The sequence below is a fragment of the Cupressus sempervirens genome, chromosome 6 (assembly GCF_028749045.1).
Source record: "Cupressus sempervirens isolate cs-2001-9-10 chromosome 6, ASM2874904v1, whole genome shotgun sequence".
In the NCBI taxonomy this organism is placed as follows: Eukaryota; Viridiplantae; Streptophyta; class Pinopsida; order Cupressales; family Cupressaceae; genus Cupressus; species Cupressus sempervirens.
The window spans coordinates 11,873,308-11,894,241 of NC_143123.1; the positions used below are offsets into that span (position 1 = coordinate 11,873,308).

Consider the following 20,934-nt stretch of genomic DNA (forward strand, 5'->3'; position numbering starts at 1 on the left):
CAAGATCTATCATTCATTATCGAGCCCGTACTACCCAAGAGCAAACGGATAGGCCAAGGCTACAAACAAAATCCTGGTATCAATTATCTACAAATCTAGTGCGGTTAAAGGTGAGGACTGGGAGGAAAAATTACCCTCTGCCCTTTGGGCTTACCGCATGACGTACAAGGTGACAACGAGGCACACACCATTTCAATTGATGTTCAGACAAGAGGCAGTGGTACCAATGAAATTCATGATACCGAGCCTGAGGATAGCACTGGAAAACAAGTTAGGCGACATGGAAAGCTTAAGGGAGTGGCTGTATAAATTGAGCAAGCTGGAAGAAAAGCAATTATTGGCGCAGTGGGCGACAGAGGTAACACAAAATAGGCGTAAGGCATGGCATGATAAGCACTTGAAACTGAACAAGTTTCAACCCAAACAGTGGGTGTTGAAGTACAATGGCCGGAATGAGATCAAGTCGGGCAAGTTCAAAGTTAAGTGGGTCGGACCATATTATATCCGGGAAGTAGGCGACAATGGAGTAATAAAATTGTGGACTTTGGATGGACAAGAAGTGCCTTAGGCAGTGAACAGGTCGAAGCTAAAGATGTACCATGCCAGGAAGACCTCGCCATCACAGAATGAAGTCCAAACGACTCCCTTGTCGTCGCAGGATGGCAAAATTCCAAGGGAAAATTGAGGAGTTCTAGTTTTTTTTTTTTTTTTTTTTTTAAATTGAAGTCATCATATGGCTTTTAAGCCCAGTCACCGTATGGCTTTTTAAACTCATTCACTGTACGGCTTTCAAAGTGCATGGAGGATTTTATTTGCAAAGTGTCGTACGGAAAATTGTAATGCGAGATACAATGTACGGATTTCAAGGCCGGCGTACGGATTTTGGAAGACTGTCTGTAACTTGCAAATTACCGTATGGATTTCTTATTAAACTCTAATGACGTACGGATTCTGGGTATAAGGTGAAAAGTTGGAAGTTTTATTTGCTGATTGTAGCCATGCGGATTACAATTGAAGGTTTAAGGGGTTACTGTTGTCGTGCGAAGAATTGTTCAACTTGTTGGCGTACGGTTTTACTTGGCGTAAGGACTCCCCAGATTGGCGTACGGATTTTTGATGAATTAAGAACTTGCGCACGGATTTCTCAAACAAGAATTAGCATACAGACCTTAAAGGTTATTGCTGTACAGGATTAAAAATTAAGCTCCAGTTGTCCAAGCGGATTTTGATGAATAGGTTGCTTGTTGTACGGACTAATTAAAATATTGATTAAGGCATCAAGTTGTGAGGGATAATTGATACGTCCAGCTTCTCCTATAGTCTAGTAGTCGTACGGATTTGAACGGTTGTTAGGAAAGGACAAAGGAAATAACTGACCTAATAATATATGGAGTCTGCAGGCAAACGAAAGTGGAAAAAGCAACTAGAAGAATCTGAGAAGGGCATGAACATGTCAAGTGCAGGTAATCAAAATGAAGGCATCAGTAGTAGCAAGCAGAAGCATAAGCCTCCGCCACCTACAACAGCAGAAATTACACCACAAACTATAGCATTTGAAGGGTTGAGCAGAATGGACTGTAGAAAGTGGTGGCAAGAAACTCCTAATGACCATGCAGTAAAAGCGAGCATCAGAAGGGCATAGGTGGAATGGGCAATTCGGATGCTTGTTTTTTGCATTCGAGACTATGAAGGTTTCCTGCGCGCCATGGTTGAGACTTATGGCAGAGGTTCGCGAAGGAGCACATTTGAGTACTTGGGTAGAGACCTGGTAGTTTCATTCAAGGCAGCAGATTTCACGTGAGTGTTTGGCATACCAGGGCCGCAGGGCAAGAAGGTTCAGCCTAAGAAAATTTCTAAGGAGGTAAAATTGTTTTTGATTAAGCTGGTATGTAGAGACATGACTGAAGCAAAGCAGGAAGTATTGGCTGAGACATCAAAAGGAAGGGGTTTAAAGAAGACAAACATCAGGGAGGGACCATGGCGATGCCTGATGGACTTAGTCAAGAGCAAGCTTACGAGATCATCTAGGGCATCTGATATCTCCTTTTTGTAGGTATCTTTGATGAATGGAATAATGAATGGGAAGGTGTATGATTGGGCGTCTGTGTTGGTTGAGCGTATGCATGAATTTATGACCCTCCAGCATAAGAGATTTTATATGCCACATTATGCTATAGGATTGTTCCTCGATGCTACGGCACGGATGATTCCAGAGGACACGTTGGAGGCAAAACCTAGGTCGTTAGCTCCCAGAGAACCCCCTATCATGCAATGGAGACACTTAGACTCAGCCATTGTACAGAAGGGTCCTGCAGGACAAAAGAGACCCCAAATGGATACAGGAGGTGATATGGACAGCGAGCAACAGGAAACATCTTCTGAGGAGAATAGTGTGGGGGACGAAGAAGGGGAAGAAGATGACGAGGAGGTTCAAATTGTCACATCCACCCCCTTGCTATTTCCCCGCACTACACTATCCGCCACTCCCTATCTGGTCCCAGGGGGTTTGCACATGGCTCACATACTAGGGTTTGGATAGACACGACAGCCAATAGTGATGACTGCAGCACCCCAACAGGCAGTTACAGTAGCAGCACCATGGTAGCACAAGGTGAGGCCCCCTCCAATTCGACTAGGAGTTGGGTTTGTCGTAGGGTTTGCATGAGTGGCAGCACCCGTCAGCTGAGAGCGTATGCCAGCTCCTGCCCATGCATGTCTCGTAGCAGCATCTATAGCACAGCCAGCAGGAGGAGTTGTCGTAGCACAACCAGCAGGAGGAGTTGTCAAAGCACAACCAGTAGCAGCAGTTGAGGGACCTACGGTAGAGAGCGTACCAGAAGGTGGAGAGGAGACTGTCATAGACGTACTCGACCTTCCCGTACCGGAGATAGCAAAGAGTCAGAGTACCCCTGGTGTGCACTTGGATGTCATAGGGTCTGATGCAGTGGTTACGGTGGATGTTGCACTTTTAGCATCACCAGAGCAGGACAAGGAGAGTAGAGCTCGAAGGGTGAGTACTTTTCTGAGCATGCGGTTCCACCATACTCCGGCTCCCCGAATGGCCTATGTGTAGACTCCTACACGAGATGATATTCCAGAGTTAGACACTCAGCAGGCACAAGTAGCAGAGCCAGTTCAGGACATTGGACCGTCGCACAGTACCGTTGAGCGTATGGCAGACACTGTGGAGACGGCTATGGGTGTGCAGCAGGAACACCCACTAGGGCGGGGAACAGGAATGAGAGAGGCATTTCTTGCTGATTTTGCAACTCTAGCATCTCAGGCTCGCCAAGTGTTGGATTCGACGGAGACTCGAGCATTGGACTCAGTCGTGAAGGAGCTGGAGGGAGTCATCTCGTTTATGCGATTGGGTTACCCAACTGCCTTCACAGTCTGTTTTGAGGAGCAGGGATGGCCGGATGTGGAGACTGATGAGATGCGTCAGGACTGGGCCACCACGGCAGATTTTGGTATGGAGAGCTACGTGGAGGCTCTAATTCATGAGATAGTGAAGTTACATAGGGAGGCGTACTACACTCTGAGGAGTCAGGCGGATCAGGTAGCAGCTGAGAGAGCTCGGGAGGAGTGAGCTGCCAAGTTAGCTTCAGAAATGGCAGCTTGGGAATCCAAGAGGGAAGCCCTGTTAGTCCGACAGAGCCAGTTGATAGCAAAGGAGGAGCAATTAGTAGCAGAGAAGAAACAGTTGGCAGTAGTGAAGGAGCAGGCGGCAGCTAAGGAGAGAGAGTTGGGAGAAGTTGGAGAGATGATGCAGTCAGCTCTGGAGCTTCAGATGGAAGCAGAGGCTGAGTTGAAAGTTCAGAAAGAACAAGTCTACAAGCTGCAGGCGGAGCTAAACGAGTTGAGAGCGCGGACCACTACACCAGGAACCCATCCCGCTGTTTAGTATTAACATATTGATGTACTTGGGTTATTTGTTATTTGAGTTTTGTTGTATTGTCGTCCGGAGACAACTTTTCTTTCAATATGGCAGTTCAAGTTATTGGTTATTCATTGCTTTTGCATGCCAATTTCTCTTTGTTTATAGGCACAAGTCTGATTTGGCATTTGGAAATTATCGCAAATACATTGTAAGAGATCTTTATTAGCTTTTCATATCCAACAACTTGAACCTTGTGTTGTGAGTTGACAAATTGGTCAGTGATTTGTTAGAGATTTAGGTGGAGCAGGTTATCCAACACCTTGTTGACTATCACGACTCTCTCACATTCGACAATGCTCTTTATTTTCCCTTTGCATGCAACTGAGGTCATATGAATGACTGAGGGTTGAAACCATTTTTAAGCCCCTAGCTGGTGTGTTGGCCCGCCTTTGTGGCTCTCGAGGTGGGTACCTTTTCATTTTCTCATAACTTAGGCACATAAAGGTGTTTTCCGAAAACAAGATATCGCTAGAGAGGTGGTTTCGTTAACTTTCTAGTGGTGATCATATTTTCTTATTACTGACTGAAGTGTAAAGTGCATTTTGGGCTCCCAAACTCAAACTTTGGAAAGGTACTTTAGACTACTTTCAGTCTACCTGTGCAATTTTCCAGATTTTACCCCATATACAATTAATTCAAGATTTTGTGTTTTAACACAGTACTGCACAATTTGCGTGTTTTGGCACTTGGAAACTTCTTGCAACAATTGGCTTCATTCGAGCTGCTTCGTATGTATATATAGCACTTGTGTCCTTATGACTCACCTGAGCATATTTTGTAAACACTTCATTTTAAAGTGTCTTTGTTATTTTCCAATCACAGCTTTGTCAAGAGAGCATCCCTCCATGTCAAATATGGATTTTAATGATTCCTGCATCATGCATATGCGCCTTCTTGTAGCACACCCTTTGTTTAGTTGTAGGTACTTTGTTTTGGTCATTTCAAATTTTGTATCTTCTCCAGTAAGCACTACTTGGTGATTCATTTTTTGTGAACCTATCTACCCTCTCACAGGTCAGCATTATCAGGGGTATTATACCATTCATGTTAATGCCATTTACTATTGTGCATTGAGAATTTAATATTTGTTGTAGGTAGTTATTTCATACCTCATCACACCTTTTTTATTTATACAAGGTGCTTGTACATTGTAATTACCTCATCTCCTGTATCAATCATGGATATCTCAATTTCGTTATTTGCTCATTGGTTAAATGGCATTTTCTTGTTGCTTCTCTTTGTGTTGTGAAAGTTACTTGGTTTGCAGGTTGCTATTCTTGGATGACACCAACAAGTTTTAGATCTTAGTATGTGAGATTGGTGTCGCACATCTCAGTTGATGCTCAGACATTGGATTAGGAGATTGGTGTCTCTTATAGTTGGTGCCTGCAAATGCAATTGGGGATTGGCGTCTTTGATGGGTTGGCACCTACTTTTTTTTTAAGTTCTCTATTATATCTTTTGGGGTTCAATTTGGACAGTGGATGCAAGCAAGTGTTCTCACCAAAGTTTTCCTTCTTGGCGTTTCAAGTAAATTTGGCGTCCATTTATGTGGATGTGTTGATCCAGAAGCATCCGTGGGGATGAGAATTCAAATTTGAATTTAGAATATCCTTCAACAAATTTGGAATATTCCATTTAGGCATGGGAAAAAGAAGTTGCAACTTGTGACAACTCACAAATTCACTTCTAAAAGATAGTTGTTCAAATGCATGCCCAATAATGAGTTATGGGGAAGTTTTATTTTGAAGTCATATTGAGTGAAGTTGACAAAGTATCCATAAGATTTGAAGGTAATTTTTATTTTGAAAAGATTCCTTTCCCTTGTTGGGCATACTATGGAAAGTTTAGATGATTTTTGGTATCTATGGTTTAAATGGCAAGTAAATGTGTCTATTGATGATTTGGGTATGAGATTAGTTATAAACTTATGATGCTTGAAGAAGTTATTAGAGGTGATTGATGTTTGATCAGGGTTGAAATAACTATTCACATATACAGATTCATCTCCCTTCGCCTCTCAGTGTACCTGTGTGTTTAACAGATACAACAGACACTATGTTTTCATTTCGCCGACAATTTGCAGAAAAAAATTCTAGACTACGCTGAGTACACAAATTCTTCTGTATAAACTCATATTGCAAACACAACCTACACGTTGTGATTCCTTTACAGCTTTTACTGACAGGTGAGAAATCGAATCTTTATAAAATGAAACAATTCACCAAAGAACCTGAAAAATCACCAAAATGATTGTCATCGTGTATCACATCAAATTCACCCAGGACTTGCACTGGTATCATCCATAAGGCGCCCCTTCAAGCTCTTGGATGCATGATATTATAAAGGAAAAAGATAAAACACACTTAACATTTACATTCAGATGAAAACTCAACAGAAAACTAAACACTAATCTGAAAGTCAGTTGTCCTATAACAGAAAATTTAGGCACAGCCAATGGGCACATATACCATCAAATTCACTCAGGATTTGATCTACCATTACCCACCCCCTAAAGGAAAACTTTATCTTAGACGCCATAACCAGTGCTCATCTGTATTGTCAAATCCACCCACACTATCACTCATTAAGGCACGCAAAGGAAAGCTCGGCCCTAGATGCCACAACGAATGCACATCAGTATCACACAATATGGCAGTCCAAACAAAGCTTTTGTTTTAGAACATAGAGCTTACAATGGCATCTATAGAGCATTTTTGTTAAATGATCTGTCAATGCAGAGATGTTTGAAAAAATGGAGGAGTTCATTATCAAATTGAATAATAGAGGATCAGTACTTCAAAAAGCAAAAGTAACAGAATCTGCTGTCCCATAGGCGACCTTTAGCCTCGTGGATATTAAGAGCAAAAGTGACGGGATCTACTGTCCCCTAGGCTATCTTTAGCCTCGTGCACATTAAGAATCTCTTACTCTGTTCTATTTGAGAAGTCCCATCTGATAGTAATACTGTAATTGATATCATCAAAATCGCCAAGGACCTGCATTTTCATCATCCATCAGGGAAGCTCTCAACTTAGATGTCGCAACCACACAGGACAACTTCCTCTTAGATGCCACAACCACACGAGACAACTTCATCTTCGATATCACAACCATAGCGCATCATTATAGTCAATTTGACCTAAAGCTTGGACTAGCATCATAAATTAAGCCCACATCAAGAAACGGATGCAGTGTATTATTGAATTTAGTTAAATGCAGTATAATATTACTCGATTAAGACCTGTTGGAACACTATATATTACGTGGTTTTGACACCGAAAGTTGCATAGGGCACATCTTCAATTTAATTTAACACCAAAGATTGGATACAATATACAACTCAGTTTAGTACCAAGAACGACAAATTGGTGAATTTTACTGAATGAATGAATGAATGCTTTTTAATGACATTCATGAGACCAGAGCAGTCTGAGGGACCGAAGATCAACCACACTAGGTTATTTTTGAATTCCTTTACATTTCTAATTTTTTGGTATGTATCTTAACCAAAAAAAAGCAGCCTGCTTTATCTTATCCACTTCAAATATACTATACATGCTGTCCGTCCTCAAGATGACATCATGGAGAGATAGGATGTTGTCGTATGCCGTGTATGAATGAGATATATTAGTCAATTCAGCGCCAAGAATTGGATGAAGTGCATTCCTCACTTTTAGAACCAAACTTAGATGTGGACTATAATTCGATTTTAAATCGGGTAGATTCAATGGAAAACTTTATCGATTTACCATTCTCATTAACTCGAGGACATTAATATGCCAGATCCTAAGTTCGCATAGTTGGATTATTACGGCCGTCGGGGAAAAAAACTCGGAATAAACTTTTTCAAGTTCTCAGCCATTTTTATAGCATAATTCTAACTACAAACAGTTTAATTGAGTCAATAGCTTCGGCGGCCTTGACTCAAAATCAAAGGAAATGAAAATAAGGAAAAATAATGCATACCTTCGGCGGCCTTGAGCCAAAATGCCATGGCGGATCTGCCAGCTCAGGAAACGTTACCAATGAATCCAAACTCTGCTACGGAGAATTTTTTAAAAAAGTAGAAATTATACAATCTCTCTGATTTACGATGAAGATTTTGGTATGTGTTCCGAGATTTCAAGCGGTCTTCCTCACTGATTCTGCAAATGATCTGTTAATATTTCTCCTTTTGCTTCACTTGAACGGTTCTTTTGTTTGTTGGTGCGGTGAGAGTTGCATCTACATGCTTGTCCGTGGTTTTTGACTAAAGTGTTATTGTAAGACAAATTTCCAAGACAAATTTCCGTTCCTTTTGTTGTTTCGTATCAATCATTTTTGGGGGAAAATCTCATATTTTAAAAATGTATTTTGATTGTTTGAATTTAATTGGTGAGGAAGATGTAGAATATATTTCAAGGTTTCATCTTTAGGTAAAAAATATATTAAGTATTAATATTAATAATTAGGTTTTTAAAGCTTTGTTGTTCTTTCTAAATACTTGTCTAGAATGTATTAGATAGATATATAGATGGTTTTTAATGTTCACGAGACTAAACATAGTCTATAGGACAACCTTCCAACTAAACCAACTTTAACAATTATGTTTTTTTTGTGCAAGATGATAATGAGCCCTCCTAATTTCTCAATGTTCTCATCATTGAATAAATTGTGCCAAGACTTGTTAGATATAATATCCGCAAATTTGATTATGATATCCTTGTATGCCTCACAATCTAACACAAAGTATTGCTCGGTTTCCACCTTTCCAAAGTCAAGATAAATGTTATTTAAAAAATGAAGTCTATGTGACCTCGTTGATAGTCAAGATGATGCAAATAGTGATAGTTCAAGTGGCCAAATTAATGATCGAAAAAGTTGTTCATGTCATTTGAATAAGTAAACAAAGGTGTCAAAGGAGAGCAAAGATTAAAATGAGAAAAGTGACATAGCCTAGAGTGATTTTCTACCTTTCTCATGATAATTGTAGACTCATTGTGTGGCTCAGCAATGACCACTACAGAGTTTAGTAGTGACCATTCTACCTAGAATAAATTCATTTGTTTGTTGAAACATGGATGAGTGAGCTAGTAAACATATAAATGATTAGTCGACAAGGAAGGTAGATAAAGAACATCATGAGATATTCCATTATGAATGTTAATAAACCATCTTCCGAGAATCTTTTTATGTGAGTCACTACCTATAACTATAGTAGGCACATAACTTGGCTCTAAGGATGAGAAGCTCTTATATCAATTGTCTATGTGGTAAAAATCATTTAAGACAATAATTGAAGTTTTAGGTCATAAATGCGCTATAACAAGGGATTTCCCCTTATTGAGATATATGACCTTTGAAGATTATCTTAATTAATCACACTTTGTTGAATGGGTAGCTTAATGTTGTTCTTTTGAAGAAGACATGTGAGATGTGTGTTGTTTTATTTTCAATCATTTATGCTAATTGTGACCAAATTCTTACAAAAGCCATACTTCATTTTTTACTTCTTCAACGTGTTATCTTTTAAGAAAGAAATTTTAGAAGTTGAATGGAGGCTACTAGCCTACGATTTTATTCTTCTTTCCTTGGTTCCTTTGTCTCTTAGTTTTGTTAGTATGCTCTTTACGATCTTTTGTGCCTTGAAATGTAGTCAATGTGTGAGGCTTAGAGGTTCTATAATGGTCATTTTAAACAACCAAACTTTCTTCTTTGTGAGAATGTGGGTGGATCCTAAGGCATGTTAAGTGGCGTGAAGTGTAGAAACAAAAGATAAATAGTTAGGACCAACTTTATTAACAATACTTGAAATCAAACATGTAACTTTCTTCTCAATCACAAATTATTTCAAGTTTAAAATTATACTAAGGAAGTTTTGAATAATCTCGATTTGGAATGAATTGACCTTATTCAAGCTCATCCTTTAGTTGGTTATTATTTAGGACATATTGTGTATTATAGAGGTTTTTGAAAGTGGTTCAAACTTTGTTTAGTGTAGAGGTAAATTCAATATGAAAGAGTAAATTTGGAGATGCTTTTATTTGCATTCAAATGCTTTATAATGTTTATTATTTCACTCACACTTTATCTTCAATTAAGGATGGTTTTGTTCTATGTGTCATTTTTACCTTATATATCCCATGCTTCTTTAGACAAAGAGATACTTTGAACATTCAATAAAAGAAATATTTGATGTGAGTACATGAACCATTAATTAATGCACCTTACAAAAAAGTAGCATTTTTTAGTTGTATTTATTGTACAAGTTAGAGAGTGCAGAAATGTTTTAAATAAAGTACATAAGACACTTCCTATTTTCACTAATCTTAAAAATCAACCCCTTAAATATTGCAAGTTTAACAGTTTATACTTAGTGTGATTTGAAATTTACTAATGTACTTACAAATCTTTTACTAGATTACAAGATTCCTTGAAATGTAGAATGGCCAAGAAATGACTTTTGATTTAATTTATAGATGATTTAGAATACTTAAATTGAAACCATTGCAAATCGCCACAATTGGAGCCCAATTTTCCTTATCTATACTACACAAGGAAAAGTCATCACCTAATATAGTAAAAAATTGTTATCAATCACACTTAGGGAGACAATTATATTGAGCACAATAGATGATACAGGAAAAATTGCAATATTGCATCCATTTACAACTATACAATAAAGCTACCATCACAAATATTGCTTAAAAAGAGACTAATTAAATTATATAGTGGTAGTTAGGTGCAATAGATGGATTGGTAAATGGATCAAACAAGAAATTCTGATCATACATAAAAATAAGTAACATTGACATTGTTTGGGTCAAGTTTAACGATACAAAGATTGGTCAATGACAAGCTAAAAGATTAGCACAGTATTATATTGTTAGTATTGTCAAGATGTACATACCCATACATCATGTTGCAAAGCCTTTGAGATAATTGTAAAACCAAAATAAGTTAACTATTAGAAAGTAATTTCCAATACAACTAGCATGCACGTACACAAATCCATAGATCTCTAAGGCTCACCATGCAAGGACTGGTATTTGATCCTATTGGCATAAAAAAAACATGGATTGACATGCACTACCCTCTCACAGACAAGATCAATTGAGACACTCTTCTTGTTAAGACCTCTAGCACATACCCACTTCAAAGTTAAAAAAAAAAAGGTTGCAATTGAAATGCCACAACTATAATCAAGTGTGCACTGGCACCTTGAAAATAAATAAGTACAATAAATAATTATATATATATATATGACATACTCAATTTGACCATGACATGATGTCATATGACATTATATGCTTGCAAAAAATACATGTACTACTTAATGATTTAAATAATCCACTACAAACTGCCAATGACAAAATAAACTATGTAATCTATATGCAAGACCCAATACACCAATATCATTTTTTAGCAATAAAAATTATCTCATCTCATTCATGAACACATTAACAGAAATATATATTGTAAGTGATTTTAATGTTGACATGCCAATAGATAATAAAAAACCAAACACTCACCGAGTTTATGCAAAATAATAAAATTCGCATTTTGCTACATGAACAAAAAAAAAATCAACACCGACCATGGATTGATCATATATGGAGCCACGTAGACACACAAACACGTTATATTTATTAATCATAGTCATACTAGATATATTATGACCCAATTTTGATAATGCTTGCAAGTCTTTGCTAACATAATTCAAGTTGAATGTGCTCCGACTGACCACTATCAACGTCGGTTGCACCAATCAACCTTGAAAATATTGACAATATCAATTATCAAAAGTATGTAAAGTTATCATTATCATCCATACTCTTGCAAAATGCATTATACAAGACTCAAAATTTGCATTTCATTCGAAAGAATTTGTAAAATATCCACGCACATAACTAAATAATATAGAATTGTAATGCAACAAAATAATGGAAAGCAACAAAAGATTGACAAAATATATTTAAGCTAGACAAGAAGAAGCATCCAAAAGGTGATTAACATTTTCCACGTGCACTTAAACTATACTTATTCAATTCTCTGATGTCTAATCATTTTATTATGCTTTACACAAATCAAAAAATAAAGTTCAAAACTATGTAACTCTAGAAGATCTCAATGTTCAAAAAGTTGAAATTTTTTTGAAGGTGGCGTAATGGTGATTTAACTGATTGCACTAGATAAACCCAATAAAACTTGTGAAATTTTATGTTATGGTCAAACATATAAAGGACATAATGACTATAACATTGAATGTCACTAGATAACTCATTCAAAAAATTGACTCAAAATAATGCAAAGATTAGCCATTTCTATATCAAGTTTCCAAATTGCCTCAAAAAATAGATTACGACCATGGAGATTGTGATTGTATTCTCATTCTGAAGGAAAAAATAGTGTTATTGAAAACATAGCTCGCCTTTGCAAAGAATATAATTTCATACCAAACACAACTATTAGTTGGCTATTGCCAAGCACATATGCTTGTGTTATTGGAACTAGTGTTGCATTGGTTATGTCTACAACAAAATTACCTTTCCAACATGAAATTGACATAAAAGATGGAGCTTTAGAGATGCATGGAGTAGATGCACTACTCCAACCTTTTCCTTGCATTTGTTTTAATACAATTTCTATTTTCTTTGCATTGTTTTAGCTTAAGCAAGCAATTCTTATTTTGCCAATATTAAACAATTGCTATTGCATCTGAGTCTAGCATATGTTTTACAAAAATGGAGGAAAAAGTGAACAAAAATCAATTTCCATTAGTTTTATTAAAAAATATTATGAAACAAATAGGTCAAACTAATAAACTTTACACATGCCAATCAACGTTTATCCACAAATTGTTAAACAAAATAACACAATAAAAACTTGAGAGACTATGCAATCAACATTTAAGGTAATGAACTAGAAATCATCAAGATTTATACTTTAAATTGAGATCAAACACACCTTGACAAAATAATAATACATTGAAAAACATTGGAAGTTGATGGACCCCTAAAAGTAGCAAATGCATTGTCCAATCATTTCCATGTATTCTATCCAAAATGCAACTACAAGTTTGATAGCGAAAAAAACACACATTATGCTAGATGCAAGGAATAAGTTAGCTACATCTATTCCTTGCATATGAAAAGCATGCTAGTCGCTAACAACAAATAAACCATATATTGTTCCATGATTCATGCATTGTTGCCCATTCTACAAAGTGTTACATACAAGAGGACTATAATGAAGACAAGTTGCACTCAGTTTGATGTTATGTAACTTGTTCATAAGGGGACACTTCGCTTTAAATTAGAACAATTTTATTTGTCAGTGCCACTCCCACTCAACAATCATCATAAATCAAGCAGGAAGGTATATATTCAATTTTCAATTGCTCAAGATAACTGCTTAAGTATTTATGGTTCTTTTGATTGTCAACAAACACCCTTAATGCTCAATCAAAACTAACCAAGTGCAAACTAGCATACCTAAGATTTTAATTTTTTTTTTTTTGTAAATTAAGCTAAGATATATCTAATTTAAAATATGTAAAGTTTAGAAATATAAATAGTTCATCATAGAAACATCATAGAATTAATTTATTTTACATAATATAAATAATCATAACAAATAGATAGAAATAAAACATATAATTTTATATGTAAAGTTTTAATTTATTTTAAATAATTTTAAAAATATCATAGAATTAACAATTCAATATAATCTTAACCAATAGATAGAAATAGCAGAAAGATAACAAATGTGAAGGCTAATATGACAAAAAAGAGTAGCGAACAATTGAAGAATCATCATACATTTTGCAACGTGATCAACAAACTTAGTTGAGAGAATTGTTTATTAGACAAAGTGTGAAAGATTTCATATCATAATTGACAGATTCCATTATTAGAAGATTTTTGATAGAGTGTTTTGGAGATATTTTCTACCTATCGCTTCCATGATGGTTAAATAATAGGCATCAACTTTGGACAATAATTTTGTAGCAGACCTGCATCTTAAAAGTACTAGTGAGATGACGAGAAAGGCAAAAGCAGTTTACAACAAAAATATATTTTGTGCAAACTTAAAAAATTCCCATGGCAGAGATAAAGTAGTAGATCAAAGTTGCCCTAACAGGGCAAAAAACCCATACGGGTATCACCGAATTTGATAGCAAGGAAACTAAGCAGAAGGCAGGTGCACCCCTACATTCCAATCAATAACAAATTCCAAGCACTCACAGATGGCAATCAAAAGAAAGGCTCATTCAAAGACATGGTTAAATTGCACAAAGCAAGGAATGAGGAAATTAAAACTATATAATCTATCCAAAGCTCAAACCCCAAAGACAAGGATAGATGGCAACAAGTAATTTTGAGTAGAAATAGGTGGAGACAAGCAACCCAGACAATCACAAACAACAAAATGGAGAAATCAAAAATTGTGAATGCACAAAAGTCCCTACATGAAGAAGTGAGAAATGTCAAGGCACAAGCGAAGTAGCCGAATCTGAAGCCCAATACAATCATGAAGGAAAGAGATTTAAATCATCACATATTCAAACCTTCCAAAATCTCAGTGGCTAACAACATTCTGCTAGGTCAAATTCAACATCGAGTAACAAATGAAAGGGAAGCTAGGGCATCCACCCAAAATAGGAAAATTTACATCCTGCCACATAAAAGAACAAACAAAAAGACAGACGTTTCAATAAAAACAATTTCTAATAGCAAGGTAATGACATCTAATCAAGAATTATTTTTTGATATATTAATCATAAGTGACAAGCAAGTAAAAGAAAAATGGGAGGAGTGCATAGAGTTGGCCATCTATGTATACTAAAGCGTACCAATAAAGTATCTACCCAATTTATCAAGTAAGATAGCGAAGATTGGGAGCCAACAGGTAAGTATCTACAACTATTCAAAAGCATCCCTTTTCATTCAATGTAAAAAAAGGGTAATTAGGAATAGATTACTTTCAATTTCAAACTATCTATATAGAGGATTTATAGTTAATTTTTTAGCTTGGGAACCTAATTGGAATGAAGAAAAAGTTAAGAAATCGCCCATCTGGATAGAAAGGGAAAATTTCCCACTTGAAATCAAACACCTTCAGACATTAATTAAAATTGGTAATTTCTTAGGGCATTTGTTGGGAATAGAAGTTGGGTATAACCAAACTAGCAATATTAAATTTTTAATAGAAATAGAGGAAGGGAAGAAGGATGTAATAACAAAAAAATTGATAATAAATAGATCAATTTATAAGATTGAATTTAAAAAGTATGAAGGGAAGATAGTAGGAATCATTAAGCCCAATCTCTTTATTGATTATAAAATGTCAAATATAAAAGAAGCAATCAACAACATAAAGCCACACAAAAAGAATAAAAGAGTAAAGAAACCAAATAATTATATGAAAAAGAAAGGAGACAACAAGGGTATTGAGGAAAGCCAAAAAGCAGAAAAGGAAGATATTGATCAACATAGACAATCAGCAGAGACATATAAACAAAACACAAATCACAAAGCCAAGGGGGAAAATGAGGTAATAGCAAAACATGAAGAAGAACTTAATAAGACACATATCAGAATATCCAGAGTTAAAGAATGCAAGGTTTGTCAAACAAAGAATAGAGGGCTGAAGGAAAAAATAGACAGTATACAAGGACTAAAAAGAATGACTCATGATATGTTACTACTTCAAAATGATATCGAGGACCAAGTTGTGATCAGTGAGCAATATCATCTTGAGCATGAGGATGTAGCAATAATAGCATAGCAAGAAAAAGTAGAAGTATCAAAGCACCCTGTACCACCAAGGGAGGATACAGAAGAAATAGCAGGGGAATTAGTATTTTCTAATAGCAAGAAAAGAGCAATCAAAACAATTCAGACAAAGAAATAGAAACTTCTTTTAACCACGTAACCAGTCAGGAACATGAAGACTCGGCTTGCCAAAATTCAAAACTATAGAAGGGTGAAAGTATATTACCACCAGAAAATTTCAACATAATGGGGTAATATTACAATTAGAAAGAAACCAAAGAAAAGGAGCTACAAATTTTGGCAAACACCTACAGATGGAAAAGACATATTTGGAGAAGAAATGGATCTAGAGCACAGTGGATCAAACCAATATTTGATCCCCCTAGAAGTAGAAGCTATCATAACTCAAGAGACAACAAATTGTCCCCTACATGTAGGAGAAACATCAAAAATAGTGCATAATTATGGGAATAGTCAACATTGGGAAGAGTTTAGCATAATGGACAGTCTAGACAGCAATCAGGAAAAAGAAAAGAGTGACAAAGTATTAGAGGAGGAGATTAATGAAGGGGAAGAAATGATAAATTAGGATGAAAACCAAGACGAAGATGCGGATCTCATTAATATACAGAATAACATAGTAAACTTGGGACTATCTATTAACCAAGAAGGATTCAACACCCCAAAGTGTGGCAAACAAAAAAATAAAAGAGGAAGGAAATCACTTAAGCAATTAAGAGCAGCAAATGGACAAGCAAAGGAGTAGAAAAAGATATTTGAAGTCCTAAATATATGGAAGGGGAAGAACCTTCCCAATGAACAATGAGGATTATAACATGGAATGCTAGAGGCCTAAATGCTCCTAGCAAGCAAAGATTGCTAAAACACAATCTAAGCCTATTTGAATAAGACATCATTTTGATACAAGAAACCAAGTTAAATAAAGAAGTAGGAGACAAGTTAAGCAAAAGATTAGGTAAATGGAAAGTAGAAATAACAATATCAAATAGTGCCTCTGGAGGCATGGGAATCTTATGGAACTCAAGAACAGTATAAATCAACACTATTGTATCCAACAATAAATGGATGGGAAGTAAGGTAAGCAATAATAGACACAACATGCAGTTTATTATTATAAATGTCTATGGACCAACACAAACAACTGATAAGAAAAAATGATGGGATGAAATCAACACTTTTATAAGAATTTACCCTAACGACAACATGGTAATTGGTGGAGATTTTCATGCTATCTTAGACATAAAAGAGAAATTTGGAGGTTCTCAAATAATAAGCAAAGCAATGTTAGATTTTAAGGAATGGGTCACGGAAAACAAGCTGATAGAAATACCAATTAGCAATGGAATCTATACCTAGAATAGTAGAATAAAAGATTTTAACTATATAGCAGAAAAACTAGATAGGTTCTTCTTCAAAGGAGAACTAGCAGATCTGGATCTAAACGTGACAACAAATATCAAGCCTATAGCAGGTTTTGATCACTATACTATTAAAATAGAATTCATAGAACGTAACAAACCTAATAGGAACCCGTTTAAATGTGAGAAAATGGGGTTTTCAAACAAAAACTTTATGGAAAATATCAAACAATGGTGGGCAGAAGGAAAATTCATAAGATCCAAAATGTATTACTTTATATCAAAATTAAAACTCCTTAAACAAAAAATATTAAAATGGAATAAAACACACTTCAATAACATTTTTAAAGAAAAAGTGGACACTGAAGAAAAACTTAAGAATCTAAATAATGAAGTAATTAAAAATGGAATGGATAATGAGAAACTCAATACCTCAAAAGAATTATTAGCAAAAGAAGAAATCTTTTGGAGACAAAAATCTAAGGAAAAATGGCTTGAAGAAGGAGACAGGAACACAAAATTATTTCATAATAGTACAATTCTCAATAGATCAATCAACACTATCAAACAAATCAAAGATTTAGCAAGAAATGTGGTAGATGAACCAAACAAAATAGCAGAAACCTTTGTTACATACTATGAAAACTTATTAAACAACTATGAATACCTACATCGTGTCGAGCAGGAAAAAGTTCTACTAAACATCTATAAAGTGGTAAGTGGTGATGATAACTCAACTTTGAACAAACCTTTTCTCCAAAGTAGAGATTAAATTAGCCCTCTTTAATCTTAGCCCAGATAAATCTCTAGGGCCAGATGGTTTCCAGGAATTTTTCTTTAAAAAATGCTAGGACATCCTAGGAGAAGAATTATAGATAACAATAGAAGCAACGAGAAATAGAGGATCCATTTTAACTAAAATCAATCACACCTTCTTAGCTTTAATACCCTTCAGGTTTCAGGCCAATAGCACTATGTAATACTATTTATAAAATATACTCCAAAGCTTTAGCGAATAGAACTAAAAACTTATTGCCTAAAATTATTTTAGAAGAACAAATTGGGTTTGTCCTAGGTAGATCTATACTAGATGGAATTTCTATAATACAGAAAACTATACACTCAACTGTTAATAACAAGGAAGCATGTATGTTTGTGAAATTAGATATCCAAAAAGCTTATGATGTAGTTGATTGGAGATTCCTATGTAAATGCATAGAAGCTTTTGGTTTCTCTTGGAGATGGATAAACGATATCTTCAATTGCATCTCCACACCTAAGTTATCGTTGTTAATCAATGGCACTCCAGAAGGTTTTTTTAACGTATATAGAGGAATTTGGCAAGGAGACCCCTTGTCATGCTTTCTTTTTATCATAATGGATGAAGCCTTTGGAAGGTCAATTCAAAAGGCTCAAGCAAATGGCAAAATTAAAGGGGTTATAGTGACAAAAAACATCTCTAATATTACACATCAACAATTTGTTGATGATACCATCCTTCCTGGTGTCAGCACCAAAGAAGAAACTTTAGCCTTTAAACAATTGATTCAAGACTATTTTGTAGCATCTAGTCAGAAATTAAATGAAGAAAAGTCGAAAATATTTTTTCTAAACACAAAAAATGAGATGACAGATATATATGCAATCAAACGGGTTATAAGAAAGGTATCTTCCCATGTAAATACCTAGGAATTCATTTAGAAAAAGGAGTGATAAATAAAAAATGATGGGATAATATACTTGATAAACTGGATAAAAAAATGGAATCATGGAAAGGTAAGTGGTTAACCAAGGCAGGAAGAGCAACTAAAATTATATCTATCTTTCTACCATACCTACTTATCCACTCTCTTACCCAGGAATATCAACAAAATATTAGAGGGGAAACTAAGATTTTTTTTGGAGTGGTACAGAAGACAAGAAGAAAAAGGCACTTATAAAATGGGATAATATCTGTCACCCAAAAGAGCAAGGAGGGTTGGTAATCAAGAATTTCAGCTAGCAAAATGAAGCATTGGGTGCAAAACTTGTATGGAGAGTCTATCAAGAAAGGGAACATAAATGGGTAAAGATTATTTATAACAAATATCTAAATCCTGATGACCCAACTTCAATATTCATAATTAGGAACCCTCCTGCAGGATCTAAAACTTGGAATTTCATGGTAAAATGCAGGCCCTTAATTAGCAAACATTTAACCTGGGACCTAGGTAGAGGGGAAGAGGCACTCTTCTCGGAAGATTCTTGGGATGGGAAACCGCCTCTTCTCCTTTCAAACATTCCCAAAATTTTCATAAATAAGCTTACAAGCCTATGGGGATCGAAGGTATTCGATTATAAAACTCTTAGTAAGATCGAAGGGGAAGAGGTATGGGAATGGAAAAGCCTGGAGACTGTAGACATCTCTCCCACAGACAAAGTAAACCTAGCAAATATTCTCAAGGAATGAATAGTCAATCATAAAGATAGAGCAGATAAAATTATTTCAGGTGCATCCAAAGATGGAAAATACAAAGTAAGATTAGGATATAATATCATAATCAATTCAAATAGATGGGACAATCTTAAAGTTCCTCTAGATATATGTTGGGATGCAGCTTGCCTACCAAAGGTTGGCATCTTCTTATGGGTAGCCTCCCAAAATTGGATATTAACTATAGATCGTTTTACAGAAATGGGTTTTGAAGGACCTTCCAGATGTTGTTTATGCAAAGAGAACTCTACAACCTCTGAACATCTCCTTTTTGAATGTTCTTTCACTTAAAAGGATTGGTATTGGCTTAAAAATAAACTTGATTGGACCTCACCTCTATCTATTAATCTCACCAGTCAACTCAATGATTGGTCTACCAAGAACGTACATAGTATCAATGATTAAATCTGAAATATTGTTCCAACCATCCTCATGTGGGAAATTTGGAAAGAGAGAAATAGACGTATTTTAAATAACTGTGAATTAAGTATGACATTCCTCTTCAATTAAATTGAAACATCTATAACAGAAGTAATGAATAGTTACCTTAGAAAAATGAGTAAATTAGAAAGATCCTTCTTTGAATGGGATGAAAGTATAAAAAAGAAATGGAAACACCTTATCAACCCACCATTATTATATGAGAAAAGGGACCTTAAAGCTAGGAAAGAATGTTTATAGAAAGCCCACCCTAAGGGATGGGCAAAGTTAAATTTCAATGGAGCATCCAGAGGGAATACAAGGAAGGTTGGTGTAGGATGTATAATTAGGTCAGATTCCACCAATGGCTTATCAAGAAAGCCAAAACCTTGGGTATTGTCTCAAATAATATAGCATAATTATAAGCTCTACAAGAAGGACTCCAACAAATTCACAAGGTTAATCATCAAAGGAGATTTTCAAATTGTCATCAATGCCATTAGAAAACGATAGGTGCCAAACTGGGTATTGAACTCCAAGCTCAAAAAGGTGTTAAGTTTAATAGATTAGTTTGAAGAAACAAGGTTCCAACATATTTATCATGAAGGCAATACAAAGGCTGATGAACTAGCCAACAAAGGAGTAGAGAGTGAAGACTTCACCTCTCTTTCCTCTACACTTACCTAATTCTATACTAGCCCCTATAATTTTAGACTACATTTTTATACAAGATTCGATAACTATGTATGATAATGCTATAAAAGTCTGACACTCATTAGATTAATTCATAAAAATATGAGGCACATTTACAAAGCTTCGTAAACAGAAATAATGTAGGCTCAATGATTATATGTAAGAGCACAAACCTTGTCAAAATTGGGCCAGGATCCTATCCTTAGATTGGGTTAAAGAATAAAGGTTGAAATCAAGGCCACTAAGTAACAACAGAGGATATTAGACTAC

At 35.6% G+C, this 20,934-nt stretch overlaps 1 protein-coding gene across 2 annotated transcripts in view; it reads right to left on the reverse strand.

Moving 5' to 3' along the window:
* Positions 1–8,212, reverse strand: part of LOC149550765 (golgin Putative 1) — a 79,040-nt gene extending 70,828 nt beyond the window's left edge. For both annotated transcript variants that reach the window (XM_089786329.1, XM_089786328.1), the window contains exon 1: positions 7,910–8,212. In XM_089786329.1, the coding sequence (XP_089642455.1) occupies positions 7,910–7,937 (28 nt within the window). In that variant the 5' untranslated portion in view covers positions 7,938–8,212. The remainder of the gene's footprint in view (positions 1–7,909) is intronic.
* Positions 8,213–20,934: the final 12,722 nt, after the last annotated feature.